This window comes from Marmota monax, unplaced genomic scaffold (assembly GCF_021218885.2).
Source record: "Marmota monax isolate L192 unplaced genomic scaffold, Marmota_monax_Labrador192_F-V1.1 WCK01_AAM20220418_F8-fsc00056, whole genome shotgun sequence".
In the NCBI taxonomy this organism is placed as follows: Eukaryota; Metazoa; Chordata; class Mammalia; order Rodentia; family Sciuridae; genus Marmota; species Marmota monax.
The window spans coordinates 1,637,134-1,656,458 of NW_026695212.1; the positions used below are offsets into that span (position 1 = coordinate 1,637,134).

General features: G+C 36.0%; 1 protein-coding gene across 2 annotated transcripts in view; it reads right to left on the reverse strand.

Annotated features, from left to right (window-relative positions):
- CUNH12orf56 (chromosome unknown C12orf56 homolog) overlaps positions 1–19,325 on the reverse strand; it is an 81,671-nt gene that overhangs the window by 48,355 nt on the left and 13,991 nt on the right. For both annotated transcript variants that reach the window (XM_046430731.2, XM_046430733.2), the window contains exons 2-3: positions 13,502–13,664; positions 8,294–8,366 (exon numbers count right to left, since the gene is read on the reverse strand). In XM_046430731.2, the coding sequence (XP_046286687.2) occupies positions 8,294–8,366; positions 13,502–13,664 (236 nt within the window). The remainder of the gene's footprint in view (positions 1–8,293; positions 8,367–13,501; positions 13,665–19,325) is intronic.

Genomic DNA, 19,325 nt, shown 5'->3' on the forward strand with positions numbered 1-19,325 from the left:
AGACCTGAGAGGGGTTGTCCTAAATCTTATTTTCAACAAATATTTAGATAACTTTTTAATGTGCCAAATATAACTAATCTGATGCATTTTATAATTTCACGTAAAGTCACACTTAAGTCAGTTTTAAAAATTGAATGCTATCACTTACTAATCTATATTTTGAGATGTTTCAGCTTTATTTCTGATTAATTTAGTCTCGCTTAAATTTGGCTATTATTCCTAATCATTTTGAAGTTTCCCTATATCAAATACATGAGAATGTTTGGTAATCACTTAAATTATATAAAGGAGATTACTATTTAAAATAATCTTAGTTAAATCCCATTTGTGAATTCAATAAACCTGTAATACAAAATAAAACAATTCCTTCTAGAATCAAATCTTAAAATTCAGGCAGCAACCATTTTTAAATTAATAATAACATATATATGGCAGTTATGAAGTTATCCGAGTCAATTTCTCTTAGGTAATACCAGAGATACTGTAAATACTCAATGCTCTGTGCACAGCATTGAGCTCCAAAGTGGTGTTTAAAATAACTGCTGTGAACATGATCCCAAGTAAGCAAACACTATCTAACTGCTTGGAGAAATACTTGGCAATGATTTCACCAAAAAGCCTGGTTCCCTCACTAAATGATTATTGATCCCTCATACAGTGTACACAGCACACTGACTACCCTGATATCATGGAAATGTGATATAAAGAAAAGAAAGAAAATCCCCATTCTTGTCCAGGGTATTTGCAATTACTAGGAATAATTCGAAAAAAGAAAAAGAACTTATGGTTATCAAAAAAGAAAGGGAGATGAAGTATCAATCTTTTTTCTTGTTCATGTTATTGTTCCCACTGTTATTTATTTCATTGATTTTTGCCCTATGTTATTTTTTCATGCTTTTTAAAGTTTGCTCAGCTAACGCAGAATTTGTTTACAGTGAAGCCTTGGGAAAGAGGAAAGTAGCTGAGTTAGAAAAACTTTTGGCCTTCAGAACAGCACTTTGCCATCTGTTAGTGGAGGAAACAGCTGATACTTGTACTACTTTCGAAGTCTGATATCTTAGGGTCAGCCTGACTGGCTGTGCTGTAATGTGCTCTGGCAGAAAGCCAGACAGCAGGAATCAAGGCCACCTGACTTGGTGTTGGAGGAGGAGATCAGATGTGCTAATCAATGTTCACTCAAGGGTTCTCTGTGGTGTGTGGTGTACAGCACACACTAAGTACAGGGATCAGCTTGCCATGTATTTCCACTAGCCACCATTAAACACTATGTAATGCCTACTGCACTGACTTAGGTACAAGGGACATAATAAGAAAAAAGAGGGTTTTTTTCATTTTTGTTTTTGGAATGTTCAAGTTACTCTGCCTCTGGAGCTAAGACCTAAGTGTACAGGAGACAGGATGCTTTGTTTGTCTAGGAAAGACAAAACACTTATACCCAAAGTAAACACTGAAAGAATCATCTATAAGAAACTTATAGCTGGGCACAGTGGAGCACGCCCAAAATCCCAGCAGCTTGGAGGCTGTGGCAGGAGGATTAAAAGTTCAAAGCCAGCCTCAGCAAACCAAGGCACTAAGCAACTCAGTGAGACCCTGTCTCTAAATAAAATACAAAATAGGGCTGGGGATGTGGCTCAATGGTTGAGTGCCCCTGAGTTCAATCCCCAGTACAGAAAGAAAGAAAGAAAGAGAGAGAGAGAGAGAGAAAGAAAGAAAGAAAGAAAGAAAGAAAGAAAGAACTAACTTATATTGCTGTTTCTATGTCACATGAAATCATTTGTCACATGGCCTATCTTTCCGAATTTAGAGAGTATATCTGGGATTGTCGGCCTTAAAATGTAAACTATGTGATGTATATAAAATTCACACAATTTCAGCTAATACACAATAATAATTTCAGCTAGCTATCACACAGAACTTGCCCACATGGCCATCTCCACTAACAAGGATGTCTAGGAAGGCAAATGCTTTAAACTGAGCACATTACCATCCCAACCAAACTGAGATTCAGTTAATAAAGAATTGGAGAATTTGTTTATTCTTTTATCCCTGCCCCCTAGCTTTAGGGAATTCTTAAGAAAAACAAGATACACCTCTCCTTAAAAAAACAATTTTGATGAAAAACCTGCTTGTGTTTTCTTTTGTAAAATCCATATGAATTCATGGAGCTAACCACTGATGGAGAGCTACCCTGAAGAGAGACCTAAATATTAATCTATCATCAGAGATCACAAGTCTGTTTTCTATCCCTTAGGTGTTTAGAGGCCTGCTGTTTATTATTACCTTGAAAAGTAATCATATTAATGTAGGTCTCATGTCCCAGGATAACAGCATCCTCCTTATGACCTGCAGCTTCTCATAATTAAGTCTAAAGCTTTACACCTCAGAGGTGTTTCAAAGCTCTGCACATGGTAGCATCCTTTAGTCCTCTAATTAGGATTTTCTATCTCGACCTGCCCTTTGCTTAGACTTCTGATTCAGATGTTTAATTGTGGAGGTGACAGTGCTAGGAAACTAAAGGCTAGTAGACCCAGCTCCTTCCCCACCTGCTTTACTTGGCAACTACTCCTCCACTCCACACATGGGGTACACAGAAGCTGCCATGTTTTTAAAGACCCTGATATCTTGTCTGTGATGGATATTTTTAAACAGTAAATCATTTATTCAATCTGGATAGTCAGAAACCTCTTCCAGCATTTTAAATTTTTGAGACATGAAAATATGTGAGTTGGCCTATGTCTAATAGTGGGAGCTGCAGAGAACTTAAAACAGGTGGTTACTTACTTGTCTGACCCATGGAGGACAAGAGATTCAGTGAGAGAAAATGAAGCTGATAACACAAACATTAGAGGAGGAGACAGAGAGCTCTGTGCATTCAGCACCTAGTTCCAGCTGTGCCTAATGCAGCTTCATTCTTACCATTCCTACATTACCATGGTTTGGTTTCTAAACTTTGCTAATTTTGTTCACCATTGTTCATCTAAAATTGAACATAAAGCCCAATAATTAGAATATGTCAGATTAGATAGATAAATAGGCCTCCATGTATATCTATTTCCCTATTTATCTGTCATCCACCTATTGAATGAGTGTTGAATCACAGAAGTTGCTCCAGTAATTCCAATAAATTCCTCTTTTAAAAAAAATTTTATTTATTCTACTTTGTTTTACATGACAGCAAAATGCATTTCAATTCATCATACACAACTGGAGTGCAATATTTCAATTCTCTGGTTGTACATGGTGTAGAGACGCACCATTCATGCAGTCATACATGTAGCTAGGGTAATAATGCAAATTCCTCTTTTAACCCAAGCTAGGTTTCTGACAATTTTAACAGAGTTCTAACCTCCATGATAACCTAAAACAACTACTGTAACCATTCATTAGAAAAAGTTTATTTTTCTAAAGTGGAGGAAAACAATGAGACTCAGTATCAGTGTTCTAGAAAATTTGGGAACCATATGTCAAAATATGCAGTGAAAACTATAGAGTCCAGAAGCACATGGATGGCTGTCACTGGAACTGCCTCTCCCTTAACCCTCCCAGTCATGAAGGCCATGCTCAGAATTTCACGTAGTGCCCTGCTACTAGACAGAGCCCTCTTCCAGAAGCTCAGAAATCACAATAACCTTGAGGATAACAGTAAAAATACATCAACATGTACTTCAAAACATGATTCATTATTACATGGATTTAGACCAGATCAAATTCCTACAAGTCCATATAAGGTAAGCCAGGCTAGATTGTAAAGAACATGATCATTCATTCATTAAGTACCTATTATGTCCCAGGCACTAGGTCAACACCAGAAATGTCTCAGTGAACAACAGTATTTAAGTCCCTGTTCTCATGGAGCTTACATTCTAGTGGGATGACAAACAACAGTAAACATGTAATTGCAGATTTCAAAAGTGCTATGAAATAAACTCACATAAAGAAAGCTGTACATTTTTTGTCAGATAGTGGTATATTCTTAACCAGGTGATCAGGCAAAACCTCTCAGACATGGGGTCATTTAAGCTAAGACTTGAAGGATAAGAAAGTGGGCCAAGGGGAAAGGACAGAGCTTGGGCTGTGCTCTAGCCTTTGTGATAAGTAAGAGGTGAAGCTGGAGCAGTGTATCAAGACTAGGTCTTGCAGGGATGTTTAGTCAGTACAATGTTTTATTTTTTTGTGTAATAGAATGCCATCATGGACATTATAAAAAGATCAATTTGGCTTTCAATGTAGATAATAGATAGTGAGGCAAAGGTGGGGTGGTACCAAGGAGGAGTAAGTAGTTAGAGGTGTTCAGTTTTGCAAGTGACAGATTATCATGGCCTATACCAGGATATCTGAAGTGGAAAGAGACAATTTAATGGATGGATAAGAAATACATTTTGAGTATAGAACTCAGGAGTCTCAACAATCCAAGAGAAAATTGATGTCATTGTAGATTATCTACACCAGTAATTCCCAAACCTTTGTAGCTAGTTAACAAAATCATCTAGACCTGAAGAAGTCATGGCCTTTTGCAATTAATCCAGGTCGGCTTTATTTCCACACTCCAAATGACCTGGGCTGCCTCCTCACATGGCCTCAAATGACCTGGGCTGCCTCCTCAGCATGTGTTAAGAGGGTAGACTAATCTCAAAGCCGTAACAACACTTAAGAAAGAACTGGGTGTCCCAGGTTCGGGTTTACTGACAAGCAAATTCAAGTCCCTATAACCATTCTAACCTCAAACAGCAGGAAGGTTTGGGAAAATGAGCTCTTATATTCAATTGACTTCTCAAACTAAACTTGTTTTAGATATTTAACATTGTTAAGAAAATTTTTTAAGTGTGTGGTTTTGTCTTTCGTAAAAGGCAAAATAGTAGGCATCCATGAATTTTTGATAATTAGTGGGTCTTTCTGAGCTTTAGGATTATCTTCATTAACAGTTAGGAACTGGACTTGGTAAACTGGCCTGAAAGAGCAGACTCCTAACAGCAGAAGCCAAGAGGGTGTGGCTTTAGTGCCTCTTACTCCCCAGGATCTCCAACAGTCCTCCCCAGAATGAGCCATGACAAATAAATATCAACACTACATAAAAGCAATGTAGTTGTGACCACTGGGGGAAAAAGAGCCGCCCCAAATAAACATATGGTCTAAGTAAATGAGTTCCCTAATCTCCCCTATTGCTACCCAAAGATCCTCTTTTATGGAAATTCCAGAATGACCCCGGGCTCCAGGAAGTATCTAATACTAGTCCAAATTCTTCCCCATATATACTAGTGTAAGCTTAAAATTCTACTAGTTTTTCCTCTGCTTCCAGCAAAGATGAAGTAGTAGGGGCCAGAAAAACACTCCCACCTGAAACAACCAAAAACGGGAAAAAGTACGCAAAAATAGCTTTCAAAAGACATCAGGCAGCCGGGTGTGGTTGGTGCAGGCCTGTAATCCCCACAGCTCGGGAGGCTGAGACAGGAGAATCTCTCGTTCAAAGCCAGTCTTAACAACAGCGAGGCGCTAAACAGATCAGAGAGACCCTGTCTCTAAATAAAATACAAAATAGGGCTGGGGATATGGCTCAGTGGTCGAGTGCCCTAGTTATTGTCTTGAAAAAGTTTTCCAGACCACAGTTAGGGGAAGGGACAGATAGAGATATTGATTGTGGTGATAGTTTCATGGGTTTATATGACAAAACAGGTATACACTGTTTATTATATGTCAATTATACCTCAGCAGGGCTGTTAAAATGAAATCCCACTGAGAGGTAACCATTTTAAATCTTATTATTATTATTATTATATTTTCATACTGTGTAGTTAGTAAAAACCCAGGCACAAAATCTTACAGGACCAGCAAGGATATTGACTAGGAAGTCAAGAGAAAGTATAGAGATGCGGGAAAGAGAGCAGGATGGAGGAAATGTTAACAAACTTGACCACTTGACCAGTGTGTTGAGAGCTGGAGCCAGCAGGGGCAGTCACAGGAAAGGCATGGTGGTGACTTTAGTTGCCACCATAAATGAGCAGCATTACTGGCATTTAGTGGACAAGAGTCAGAGAAGCTTAATTCCCACAATGTGTGGGACCACTTCACATGATCATGAATGGTGCACCATGAAATGCTAATAACACCCCACTGGAAATTCTTAGTATAAAGAATTCAGTTAGACTAGCTGTTGTCCCTTCCTTAATGTCACCGTTATCTTTATAATGTGTGTTTTGAGGTTTGCAATGCTAGCAGAATATTTATGAGCCAATAAGATTTTCTGATGTTTTAGTCTCTATATAATCAGAATCTCCAAAGCCCTGAGAAAGCTGACAGAAACACAGAGAATGTTTCTATAGCTAACTCTTTAAACACTTTTAGGAAAATTACAGTTATTGTAGCCAATTTTTGACCAGTTGTCTTGTCCAAATAGTTAGTTGTAAGATTCTAAAATTAAATTTTTTTTGGGGGGGGGGTGGGTGGGAGCGGTGCTGGGGATGAAACTCAGGGCCTTACACATGCTAGACAAGCATTCTACCACTGAGACAAATCCCCAGCTCCAAAATAACTGTGTTTTTTTTTTCTTTTTGAGATGGGGTCTTACTATATTGTTGCACAGGATGGTCTTGAACTTCCAGACTCAAATGATCCTCCTGCTTCAGCCTCCTAAGTAGCTTGGACTACAGGAACATGCCACTGTGCTTGACTCCCAGACCCCAAATAAAGCATTTGAGGTTAAAATTCTATAAAGCAAATGGTGATGTGTTTCCAGTAAGGGGGAAAAATTTGCAAACCTTTTTTTTTTCATGCATGAGAAAAGAAGTTATAATAATTTAGGATTAGAAGAGAATTTATAGATCCGCTTGTTCAAACAGTGACTGAAAGTGCAGTGAGAAAAGGCAAGCTTTTCCTAGCAACCTCAGCATGCAGTATGGTCACCACAGGCCTCTGAAGACTCCCCAGGCAGGACTTCACTTTTCCTGTACAGCATTTTGCAGTGTTTTCCTAACATGGATCTCTCTCCTTGCCATGCCTCTCTTTCAGGACCCCAAATTAAATTCATTTTCTCTATGCCTACAAATCCCATGACAGACAGCTCTCAGAATCTTATGCTCTCCTCTTTTTTCTAATGTCTAGATTCATAATTATATAATAGTATCATTCTTGAAGTTATGCAACTTGGGAATCTCCTTATACCCAGATTTCTCTCTCTCATTACAGACTGAAATTTTAACTCCAGATGAATTTCTCCACCGGAGGACACCCTCTAGGATCTCAGGCTTACTCTGTCTCAAACTTAATTAAAAAATATTGATTGGGCCTGATCCCTCTGCATCCTTATTTCTTTGCAAGGCATCACCACTCAATTACCCCAGCTGCAAACCACAGTGGTTTCTCTCTCCATCTTTCCCATTTTTCAATCAACTGCAGTCTTGTAGATTCTGCCTTTGAAATGTTCCTTCCATCCCTTTTTCTTTATTCTTGCTACCTCCACCCCAGTTCTGGTTCTCACTACTTTCCACTAGTCTTTGATCTTTCCTTGCTTCAAATTCATTTTAAGCACAACTGTTAGATTATTTTTTCTGTAGTAATGATTTCTATCATATCCTCCTGGTTGTACTTTGAATAGTTTTCTCAATTTCTATGAAATGAAATGTAAAATCTTCATCAGGCCTTTTAAGAACCTCCAAAATATGGGCCCAGTTGCACTTTTCAAAGACTGCTAGACTGCTTACTGTTCCTAATATGTTTTCCATTTTTACCTTCCTTTATCTTAGTTTACACTATTCCCACCATTTGCTATGTCCCATTCCATGTACACTACCCCTTTACGAACTGTCATCTGACATTCTGACTTCTACCCAAACTGAATATAATCTTTACCCTCTTTAAATCTCTTTGACACTGCTCCAAATCTTTTAGGACCTTTAGCATGTTTATGTTGTATTATCTTTGTGCAAATGTAACATCCTGGTTAGGGTTCATTTCTGAAGGATAGAAATTATACTTTACTCATCCGTGTACTCATCATAGAGCCTAACATTGTGTCCTGCACAGACCCAGAGCTCAATCAGTGTTTTTAAATTCAGTTTTAATTATTTATTTATTTATATTTAGACCTTTATATAGTCCATGGAAATTAGAAAAAAATAGATTCTTTTGCATTTGAATTCAGGAGAAAGTTCTCTCAAAATACCTTCTTCATCATTACACGTATGAGATATATAGAACTCAGTTCAAAGCCATTAGAGAAAAAGCAAAAAGAAAAACAAATTGCAATATGAAATAACTTTTGACTAACAAGTTAAAAACATACTCTAAACAACAATCTCACCTGAGAGAGGATTCATTCAGACTTCTACATTTTTTGCTTCTCCAAAATATAAGGCCATTATTCTCTTCCTTGACTTAAAAAAATTAAAAAGGCATTTGATTATTAATTAAACAAGTTGGTTGGGTTTACAAAGAAAACCTAGCCACATGTTTTCATTTGGTGACCATTCATAAATCCTCATCAAAACTTGCAAGTTGTCCAAGAATACAGTTGGGCACCATGATAGAGCAAAAAACCTTCAGCTCTGACATTAAAATGTGCTCAAATTCAGACCTTTCCCATAATTTCCTATGTGAACTTTAAAGTTACTTTGTTGCTCTAGCCTCAGTATCTTAATTTGCAAAATTAGGGCACATCCTGAATAGAACTCCTATATCTCAGAAATAATACCAAGAATGGAAAAATGGTATGACATCAAATTAAAAATCTTCTGTACAGCAGAGGAAACAACAATATGAAGAGAGAGCTTCATGTTGGGTTAGGATTAGGGTTAGCTCAGTAGAACTGGTCACATTTCAAGTACTCAGTGGCCACAGATAATATTATTATACATAATAATGCTAGATATAAAACATTTCTAGGATATACCTGAAATTAGTATTTAATAACCCAATCTACGAAAGACCTTGAACAACTAATACAGCTCACTACTTTCATTCTGTTCCCATCAGTACTGTCCATTTAAAGTTTTCTATAGTTTGGATCTGGAATGTCTCCCAATGGCCCACTGTGTTAAAGGATGCATCCCCAGCTCATGGCACTGTTGGAAGGTGGTGGAACATTTGAAATGTGGGGCTAATAGTAGGACATTAGGTATCAAGGACATGTCCTTGAAGAGAATATTGGAACCCCAGCCTCTTTCTTCCTCTTTACCACCATGAGGTAAGCAGCTTGTTTTACTATGTGCTCCCCTCCATGACATGCTATCTTGTCACAGGCCCATAAGCAACAGTGTCAACTGTCCATAGCTGAAACCTCCAAAACTGTGAGCCAAAATAAATCTTTCCTCCTGATGATTTATATCAGATGTTTGTTATAGTAAAAGCTGATCAACGGAGTTTAAAAGCCATCTCTTTCATAAAATGTAAAAAGTATGACTCAAAGTGCTAACCATACTCCATATAAGAACACATGTATACTAAAAAAAAAAAAAAACTTCCTTTTCTCTATATTTCTGAAAAAGTTGGACCTAATTGGGAATCCTGTGAAAGTGTGATCATTTAAACTAAGTATTGTTACTACAAATGACTTGCAATTTTGAACTTACTTTGTTCAGATGATTGAGTTGACTGGTGTGTGGTCACTTCTGCCATATGACAAAAATATTCCCTAGGCTTTCACCCAAGAGGCTTGGAGTCAGTCTTAATAATTATCTTTATTTAAATACTCAGTAGTTAATGCTTGGTGCTTCTCTAGGCATGATATCATCCTTATTAACATTAAGGATTTCGGTAATGACAATAAAATAGGTTTGAGCCTATATCTTGCTTCAGGATCACATATTACAAAATGTCTAGAGGGTGAACCATGGGGTCCTATGCAATATCTAAACCAAGGAACCAAGAGTTTTGAGGAAAACAAAATATAGCACACATCACTACTGGAATGATGGGAAAGGTTTTTTTTTCTTCTTCTTCCTCTAATATGTGCTATGGCTCCATGTAATCATGATAGTTTTGTGTTTCAAAAGCTCCTGCACAAAAGTTTCAGATGGTGCTTTTGGGTATGAAAGTAAAGAAAAGGTAGCAAATGGTGTGATCTATGTGTGTACACAAGATAAATTCTTCATTGCTTTAACATCATTTGCAAGGTTTCTAGGAATTTAAATTTCATAAAACCTATATATATTGTACTGTATTCTTTCAACGTGTAGTTTGATGTTCCTATATATGTTGGGGGGGAAATCCAAGAATAATTATGCTTGTGAACAAGGGTAAATATGCATTTAAGGCAACTAACACCAGTTGCACACCCTAATTAGTGCAACAAGAGACCTGGTAAGCAACCAGGGATTTGATAAGCCTACTAATTACAACAACTTTTACAAACAGTTTCCATGCCCTAGCATGTCAGTGCTTATCCATGAAAGTATACAAATAAAATTTGCCCACATTTTGTAGCTCTTCAATAATCCAAGAGGCTCTGAGTTTGACCAGAAGTGAAGTCTAGTGAACAATGAAAGACTAATAAAGGCTAGTCTGTCTACACTGGCTAGACACCAGAAGTAGAAGGGCTTATCCATGTGCCCCCTTGGACCTTTATTCTTCCATTCGTCTATGCAAAGGAATCAATCCTGATGGCAGACTCCCTTAAGTCAGCCATCCAGCTGTGTGCCCAATCCTGGCCATAACATTCCAGGTAATACAGTGACTACAGAGATGAGGAAATTGAGGTTCAAAAGTTTAAGTGATTTGCAGAAGATCACAGTCAGGAGATGTAAGAACCAGGATTTAAACCTGACTTAGCCAAGTCCAAGTTCATGCTCCATTTCTCTGCTTTTCACTAATTCCCAGTCATAGAGGTAGATACCTTAAAGGACTCTCATATATTTCTAGGTACATCTATATCTATATATCTTTATCTCTAAATATCTGACTATTTTTATTCACAACACTTTGACATCAAATTAGTGAGGTTGTTTACCTTCACCCAAAAACCAATCCTTCAATTCTCTGAACACCAAATGGTGGTCCTATAATTCAATTCAGTTCTGACACTAACTATCTGGAATTAGCATACACCACATAGGTTAAGGACTCAGTCACAAAAGACTGTCCCCACTTCAGATAGGTGTTCCCCCCTGAAGAGGGCCAGAGTAAGCCATTTCTAAATAATCCACATTAGCATATTGGCGATTTTGACCAGATAGTACTTGAAAAATAGTAGATATGCGAAGGGCTCACTGACCTACTTTAAAGTTGGGACATAAATTTCCCATGAAAAAAATTTAACCTTGCTACCCTACCCCATACCTAGAAAAGAACATTCTTATCCCTAGAGATAGGGAGCTGACACTAAGAAGAATCTGCACAAACTTAGTAAAATAACCTTTATCTTTCATTAGATTCCCCTATATATTTTCTGGTCACTTTCCTCTTGACAACAGCACCTAGCTAAATAAAACCCCTTTGATTTGTCTTTTCACAGCTCCACAATTTATCATTCTTTGTCAAGATAGTATATAAGCTTTTAGGTCTGTCTTCTTTTGGGGATCTCCATTTCTCTTCTATGAATCTTCCATTGCCATGTAAAATGATGAACATCAAATTAAACTTGCATGTTTTTCTCCTGTTAATCTACCTCTTGTTGATTCTCAAAGCCAACCACAGAGAGTAGAGAAAAAGTCTTTCTTTCCCCATGCAACCCTCCACCTCAGGTTCAATAATTTGCAAAAACAGTTCATGAAACTCAAGAAAGTGCTTTACTTACTATTACCTGTTTATTAGGAAGGATGCAAATCCCAAGCAGCCAAATGGAAGAGATACACAGGGCAACATGTTGGGGGTGGGTGTTCAAAGCCTCCCTGCCTTCTCCCAGCACACCCCTCTCAATGACTTCCATGTGTCACCAACCTGGAAGCTCTCCAAACCCAGTTGGCTTTCCAAACCCCATCATTCAGGAGTTTTTTTGTGGAAATTTCATTAGGTAGTCAGTGATTGATTAAATCATTGGCCATTGATGATTAACTCAGTCTCTAGACCTTCTCCCCTCACTGGAGGTCAGGGTAAGAGTGAAGGTGGAAAAGGACTGAAAATTCCAATTCTCTAATCACATAGTTAGTTCCTCAGACAACCAGCCTCAATCCTGAAGCTACCAAGAAGCTAACCAAGTGTCACTTCATTAACTTGAACTCAGGTATCATGGAAAGGAGTTTGTTATGAGTAACACTATTCCAATCAGGCCCATTACTTGGGAAATTGCAAGGATCTTCAAAGCTCTGTATCAGAAACAGAGGGCAAAGACCAAATACACAATTCTTATTGTATCACTCTCTCTCTCTCTTTGAAGATCATGAAAACAAACACTGTTATTGCACTATATATTATATTCTACATTTATCCACTTTTTCTTGGAGTTTTTAAACTTCTTCACAAGAAAAGCCCCAAATGTGAAACATAAAGGATGGCAGTTCTGGTAGCATCAGGTGAATGCCAGGAGCCCTGACTCCTTGTCCTCCCCTTCTCTCCCCACCACACCATGGACCTTCCAGCTGTCTTTGGGCACAACAGGAAAATCACCAGCAACAGACACTGAGTTCTTTAAGGACAAGATTGATCTAGTCATGTATTATAGTTGTTGGGTGGTGACAAAGATTCTTTCCTTAACCAAACGCTCCTCAGATTCTTCTAAGCTTTTCAACTAGGCCTCAACTTTTAGACTTCTATATTCTCTGCATTGTTCAGTTTTAGCTAAACTGTAGAGTTATATATACTAAGGTCTCTTTTTCCCTATTTCAGTAGTCCTGAGTAAAATCTGTTTTTACCATCTTAACTATTATTCAGCTCTGGTTTTCCTTGATAGTGAAGATTCCTAACAAATATTTCTGAATGAAAAATAAGTGCTCTTGATATGTTAGCCATAACTATTTGGGCAGGACCTCATGGCTTTCCTTGCTGGCTATAGAGGCAACTATCAAGGAGTATCCTAGAGGAAAGTTCACATTCCTTCAGGTTTCTCACTGTACTTCTTTACCAGGTTTGTTGTGGTTGAAATCTGTAGATGTCAATATGATTATTAAAATTAAATAAGAACTGACCAAATGGAATCTAAATTATAACTCATTCTTTAAAACAAACAAACAAACAAAAGCAAAAACTTGGGGCTAGGGATGTGGCTCAGTGGTAGAGTGCACACCTAGCATGCATAAGGCACTGGGTTCGATCCTCAGCACCACATAAAAATAAAAAATAAAGATATTGTGTCTACCTAACACTAAAAAATAAATAAATAAAATAAAATAAATAAAAAGCAAAAACTTACTGAATACAGTTCTCTTTCCTCCTTTATCCTTTTGTCCTGCCTTATTTCCTTTCTCCCTCCAAGCTTTCCTTCCTTTCCACATACCCTAAATTTATTGCAAATTGTGCCCAGCCACTGAGCTGCTGATAATGGATTGGTCAGTTCATCTTCAATTTACAGAACATTGGGTAGCTTTTCTACCTCATAAAGAAACTGATCTTACATCATTTTGAGAAATATATTCCATACCTTTTTTGTTGTTAGCATTGGCATGATGAAATGGAATTATTAATTTCCTGACACCTTTTGATTTTTCACACTCTTTTTTCAAAACAGTTGAAGAATAGATGATACGAATGTGTTGGTTGATTTCTCTATCAGGTGAACTCAAAAATTCTGGGTAATCATCAACCTGAAAAATAAAAGTAATCAAACTCATTGAAGACAAATATAACTGCTTACCCATTTGGGAATAATAAGTCCCCCAAAGGTAAAGGCAAGTTTAAACTGCATTCTTTCTTTTCATATTTCCACTGGTACAAATGAGTAGTAACATACTTTCATTTGTTAAAGTATATCCCACTCCACTTTTCATTTTGAAAATAGATCTCAAAATATATAATTAATTGGGTTTAAATAGGATTTTTCTATATAGCAGCCAACGTCCTGCAACAGTCTACAGAGATTCTGTAAGTACAAACATCACTATGGGAACTATTGGAAATGTGTTCTGCTTCCTCCAATTAAATCAAAATCTAATTTTGATTTAAAAAGAAAAAGGTCTCAATAAATACTGAGGACTTTTAGATTTTCTTTCAATAACTTACTTCCTTTTTCATGAAAGAAAGCAACAATATCTGATTGGAAATCTAAGAGTAAATCTAGAGAACCATACAGGCATATTTCAAAACATTAATTCAACAATCAGGAGAGATTCCACTATAGCCTTTTTCAAGAACTTAGAATTCAGATTAAAATATTTCACCATTTCATCTTTCTCTTTGTCACAAAGAAAGAAATATCAAATAATTATAACAATTTAAAATTCTAATTCAGAGTAACTGAAGAAAAATAGATCAATGAAAACTTATCAGGATCTACTTAAATTTAATATATAAAAATTACTTTTAAGGTATACCTCATGTTAGATGAAAGGCCCTGAGTTTGATCCCCAGCACTGCAATATATATATATATATATATATATATATATATATATATATATAATAAAAAATAAATACATCATATTTAAATATATATTAAAAACAAAATATATAAATATATCTTTATAAATAAACATACATTTTTTTCAAAATATAGAAAATAATTCATAGAGTTAATGAAACATAGCCCAATGTAGGTCTTCAGAGGATGTGCTTTAATTAATAATGACATTTTATAGTTAGTAAAGGAATTCTCTTGTGCATAGGAGTCTTCAGAAATGCCTTAACTTATTTCAAACTTTCATTCTCTAGAATTTTAAATGCCTTTTTATTATATATGATCATTTTAAATAAAAATAGAAAATGCATGTAAAAACAGAGAAGAAAACAGAAAACCATTATATATAATTCCACCCCACACCCCAGTACTTGGGATTGGGGAATTGAACCCAAGGCAAGCTACCACTGAGCTACATCCCTAGCCTTTTTAAAACTATTATTATTTAATTTTGAGATGGCATATTGATTAAATTGATGAGGCTGATATTGAACTTGCAATCCTCCTGCCTCAGCCTCCTGAGTAGCTGGAATTACAGGAATGTATGACCACAATTGTATTTTATAATATCTCAGATTGAAGATAATTTAAATCCTTGAACTGATATGAAATTGAGTTATTTAAAGTACAATCATAAGATACCAAGATAATTTCTAAGAGAAAATACTGAAACATTGGCTACTTAAGTATAATTTTAAGTATATATACTTCTGCTTCTTATTTTTATATTTATAGAGAAGCTATGTTTTGGTCATTTTAATGTATGTGCTTCTTTACAGTGGTTCCACTCTTGCAAAAGAGGTTTTTTGTTTTTGTTTTTGTTTTTGTTTGTAGCTATAACCCTCAGCCCTGAAAGCAGGTTACTTTTTACATCCATTTTTTAAAATATTTTTTAGTTGTCAATGGACCTCTATTTTATTTATTTATAAGCAGTGCAGAGAATCAAACCCAGTGCCTCATACATGGTAGCACGTGCTCTACCATTGAGCCACAACTCCAGCCCCCTCTACATTCATTGTTAAATGTTTTGTTGCCAAAATTCATATGCAGCAAAAATGAACACACACAAAAAAAACAAAAAACCCAATCAATAAATGGGCTAAGGAGCTGAACAGACACTTCTCAGAAGATATACATTCAATCAACAAATATATGAAAAAATGTTCAACATCTCTAGTAATTAGAGAAATGCAAATCAAAACTACTCTAAGATCTCATCTCACGCCACTCAGAATGGCAGTTATCAAGAATACAGACAACAATCTGTTTGTGAGGATGTGGGAGGAAAGGCACACTCATACATTATTGAAGGAAATGCAAATCAGTCCAAGCAATCTGGAAAGCAGTACGGAGATTCCTTAGAAAATTTGTAATTGGGGGGGGTGGGGGGGGGGCGCTGGGATCGTGGCTCAGTGGTAGTGTTCTTGCCTAGCATGTGTGAGGCACTGGGTTCCATTCTCAGCACCACATACAAATAAATAAAATAAAGGTCCATCAACAACTAAAAAATATTTAAAAAAAAGAAAAAGAAAAAGAAAACTTGGAATGGAATGACCATTTGACCCAGCTATCCCACTCCTAGGTCTATACCCAAAAGACTTAAAATCAGCTACTATAGTAATGCAGCCACATCAATGTTCATAGCAGCTCAATTCACAATAGCTAAACTGGAAGCAAGCTAGATGCCCTTCAATAGATGAATGGATAAAGAAACTGTGGTATACATACACAATGGAATATGACTCAGCATTAAAAAAGAGAATAAAATAATGGCATTTGCAGGTAAATGGATGGAGCTGGAGAATTTCATGCTAAGCAAAGTAAGCCAATCCCAAAAACACAAATGCCAAATGTTCTCTCTGATAAGCGGATACTGATCCATAAAGCGGGGAGGGGGCATGGGCAAAATGGAGGAACTTTGGGCAAAGGGGAGGGAGGAATGGGGGCAGGAAAGATGGTGGAATGATATGAACATCATTACCCTAGGTACATGTATGACTGCACATATGGTGTGATGCTACATCATGTACAACCAGAGAAATGAAAAGTTGTGCTGTAATTATATAAAATGAATCAAAATGCATTCTGCTCTCATATATACCTAATTAAAATTAATTAATTAGTTAAATTTTAAAAATGTTTTGTTGCCACTTTGACTATACAGGTAATGAAATATGATTTCTAATTTAATTAACCATATTAACATCTTTAAATATGTTTTGCAAAACTATAGTATTATATAACTATTTCAGACTAAATTTAGGTTCTAAAACCATTGCTTTCTCTTAACCAAGAGTCCAAATCTCTTCTGATAACCTCTGAACTTTTACCTTCCCCAAGTCAGATTCTAATTATAAGAAATCAATATATAAAATTTTCAGGATATCTTTTACCTCTAAAATATCCTAGAGATTTTCTGGAGGTTTCCTAAGAAAATCACAAAGACTCTTTCTTTCACCTTATAAAAAGAGAAGTGTTGAAACAGCTTATTTGGTCTATTTACAATTGTAAATTCCATGGAAAGAGTTGTCAAGTCAGAAGAGATGCTCAGCCTTCCTTAGGTTTAATTTGTATAGTTAAGTTGTTATAGTATAAATATTTTAGAAATTGCATGTTTTATGGGAAATCTCTGGGGATTTGCTAATGTTCTTGCCGCCCATTTGTCAGGGTCTTGGTGGTGCTTCGCTTCATCATATTAGACAACTGGAATGGATGCTACCAGTCATAATTTCAGTCATGCAGAATGCTGACTTGGCCACAGCCTTGCTTTTAATTTGCATATGCCATTTTCTATTCTAGTAAATTTTTTGAGGGATTATTTTGGTCTTATTAATGTAGTTAGTGAAAAATACAAATATCAAATTCCTTCTTCAACTCTCTTTATTTATATTCTTTTCTTATGCTTATTCCATTCTTGGCTTATATAAATGTTGTATCTTAGTATTATTATGTCATGTTTCATTGTAAATTGTGTTCATCAGATGTAACATTTACTGATTTCTTTGAAAACAGGCTTAGTGACTGTCCTTAGAGATATTTTTAAAATGTTTTTGCAAATTTATTATATTTGCTCTGCATGACACAGGAATACCCAAATTTTCCTGTCAGTTGCCTTAATCTTATTATGACCCTCTTCAAAACTTTCACAATTAAATGTTCTCAGAAATAAACTAACCACAGTCATTTGAATTATCTGACTTTTACAGATCATTTTGGTTTTACTCGAATGCTGGCTTGAGGGTTCAACTCTAAGCAAAAGATCACTTGTCTTCAACAAAGGATGGTCACAAAGCCTCCTGGAAAAGGATTAAACCAGTACTTTAAACTACTAACACTTCAAAGCTGTGCGGACATGGCTTAGACATGTCTCAGACCACACCTGAGTCAGGATGTCTAGCACTGTATTTAGGTCAATGAGTAGATGACTTCATGAGACTTCTAACTCAAGATTCAGCAGAGCAAGAATTAACTTTATAGAGTGAAGGAAGTTGAAAAAGAAAATTTTATTGTTGTTGTTTGGTTCGTCATAAAGTTATGAATAATGTAGCCAGAGCATAAGGATACTGGAAATTGGAATATTATTGATATTTTTTTAGTGTTCTATTCTGGGGACATAAAAGGAAGCTGTTTCTTAAATTATAACCCATATGTAATCCATTCTGCTTTTGAAAACTGAAAATTTTTAAATATCTGATTTTCCTTTACTCTCCAAAATACAGAAACTTGTACTATATTCAGTAAGAATCTGCCTTCCTTTTTATACCAGGACATAATTGGCCACATTGACTGTATAACCAATGGCTTACATGAAGTATCATATATAAGAAGGTTGTTAATGTAGCAAGGAAGAGCAAGCCACATTAAGATCAAACGTTGTTGGTTCTTATGAAGCCAGTGCTTACAAACCCCTCTGCCCACCACCACCCAGAAAATAGCCCTCATATTTGCTCAAAGAGTCCCAGCCTTACAAAGTGAGACATTTTTAGGACCTCAAGAAGAAATTTTTGGGACCTCAAAATTCACTCAAATTTATAGGTACTGCTAGAGAAGTCTGGTAGTTTCTTTGGCTTGGTTTCTCAGCCTTAGGATAGCAAACAGTAGAGGCTTTTGAAGGGCTAACTTGACATCCATTGTGAAGTTTTAGAACCTAAATTTAGTCTGAAATAGTTATATAATACTATAGATTTGCAAAACATATTTAAAGATGTTAATATGGTTAATTAACACTTGCTGTACCTATGTACCCAATTAGGCTAATTTAAGAGAGCCTTATTTTATAAATAAGAATCATCTTTTCTTTGATATTATTATGATGGTGGGACTGGGAGGAACTTTGAGGAAAATTTGTGAAAGACTGAGTTGTAGGAGGAGAAGTTGGTATTTTGTTCAGCTCACACATCCGATTATGTGTGCTTTTCATTGTCTTTGAGCTGTTTCATAATGCTGTAATTTGTATAAATGTTATTGTACTTTAAAAACATAGAAAGTTAAATTTTCTGTGTGATATGTCTGTAAACTTTTCCTCTTATTTCTTCCTTTGATTGATGCTTGGAAATGCCTTCTACACCCTGAAAACAGATAAATATTCTCTTCTATTTTTTTGTACTACTTTATAGCTTCCTTTTTTACAGTTTGTTCTCCAATTCTTCTAGATTCCATATGACTATACCTTAGAACCTTAATCTAACTAGCTATGACTCCACGTGTATTTAGTACTAATCTGAGGAAAACTATACTTTAAGTAAAGAAAAAATGCAAATAAATATGCAAATATTTCTGAGCCAGATTGCTAACTATAAGTTTTGATGGGAGACAAAGCATAATTTAAATAATAACTATACAGTTTGTGGAAC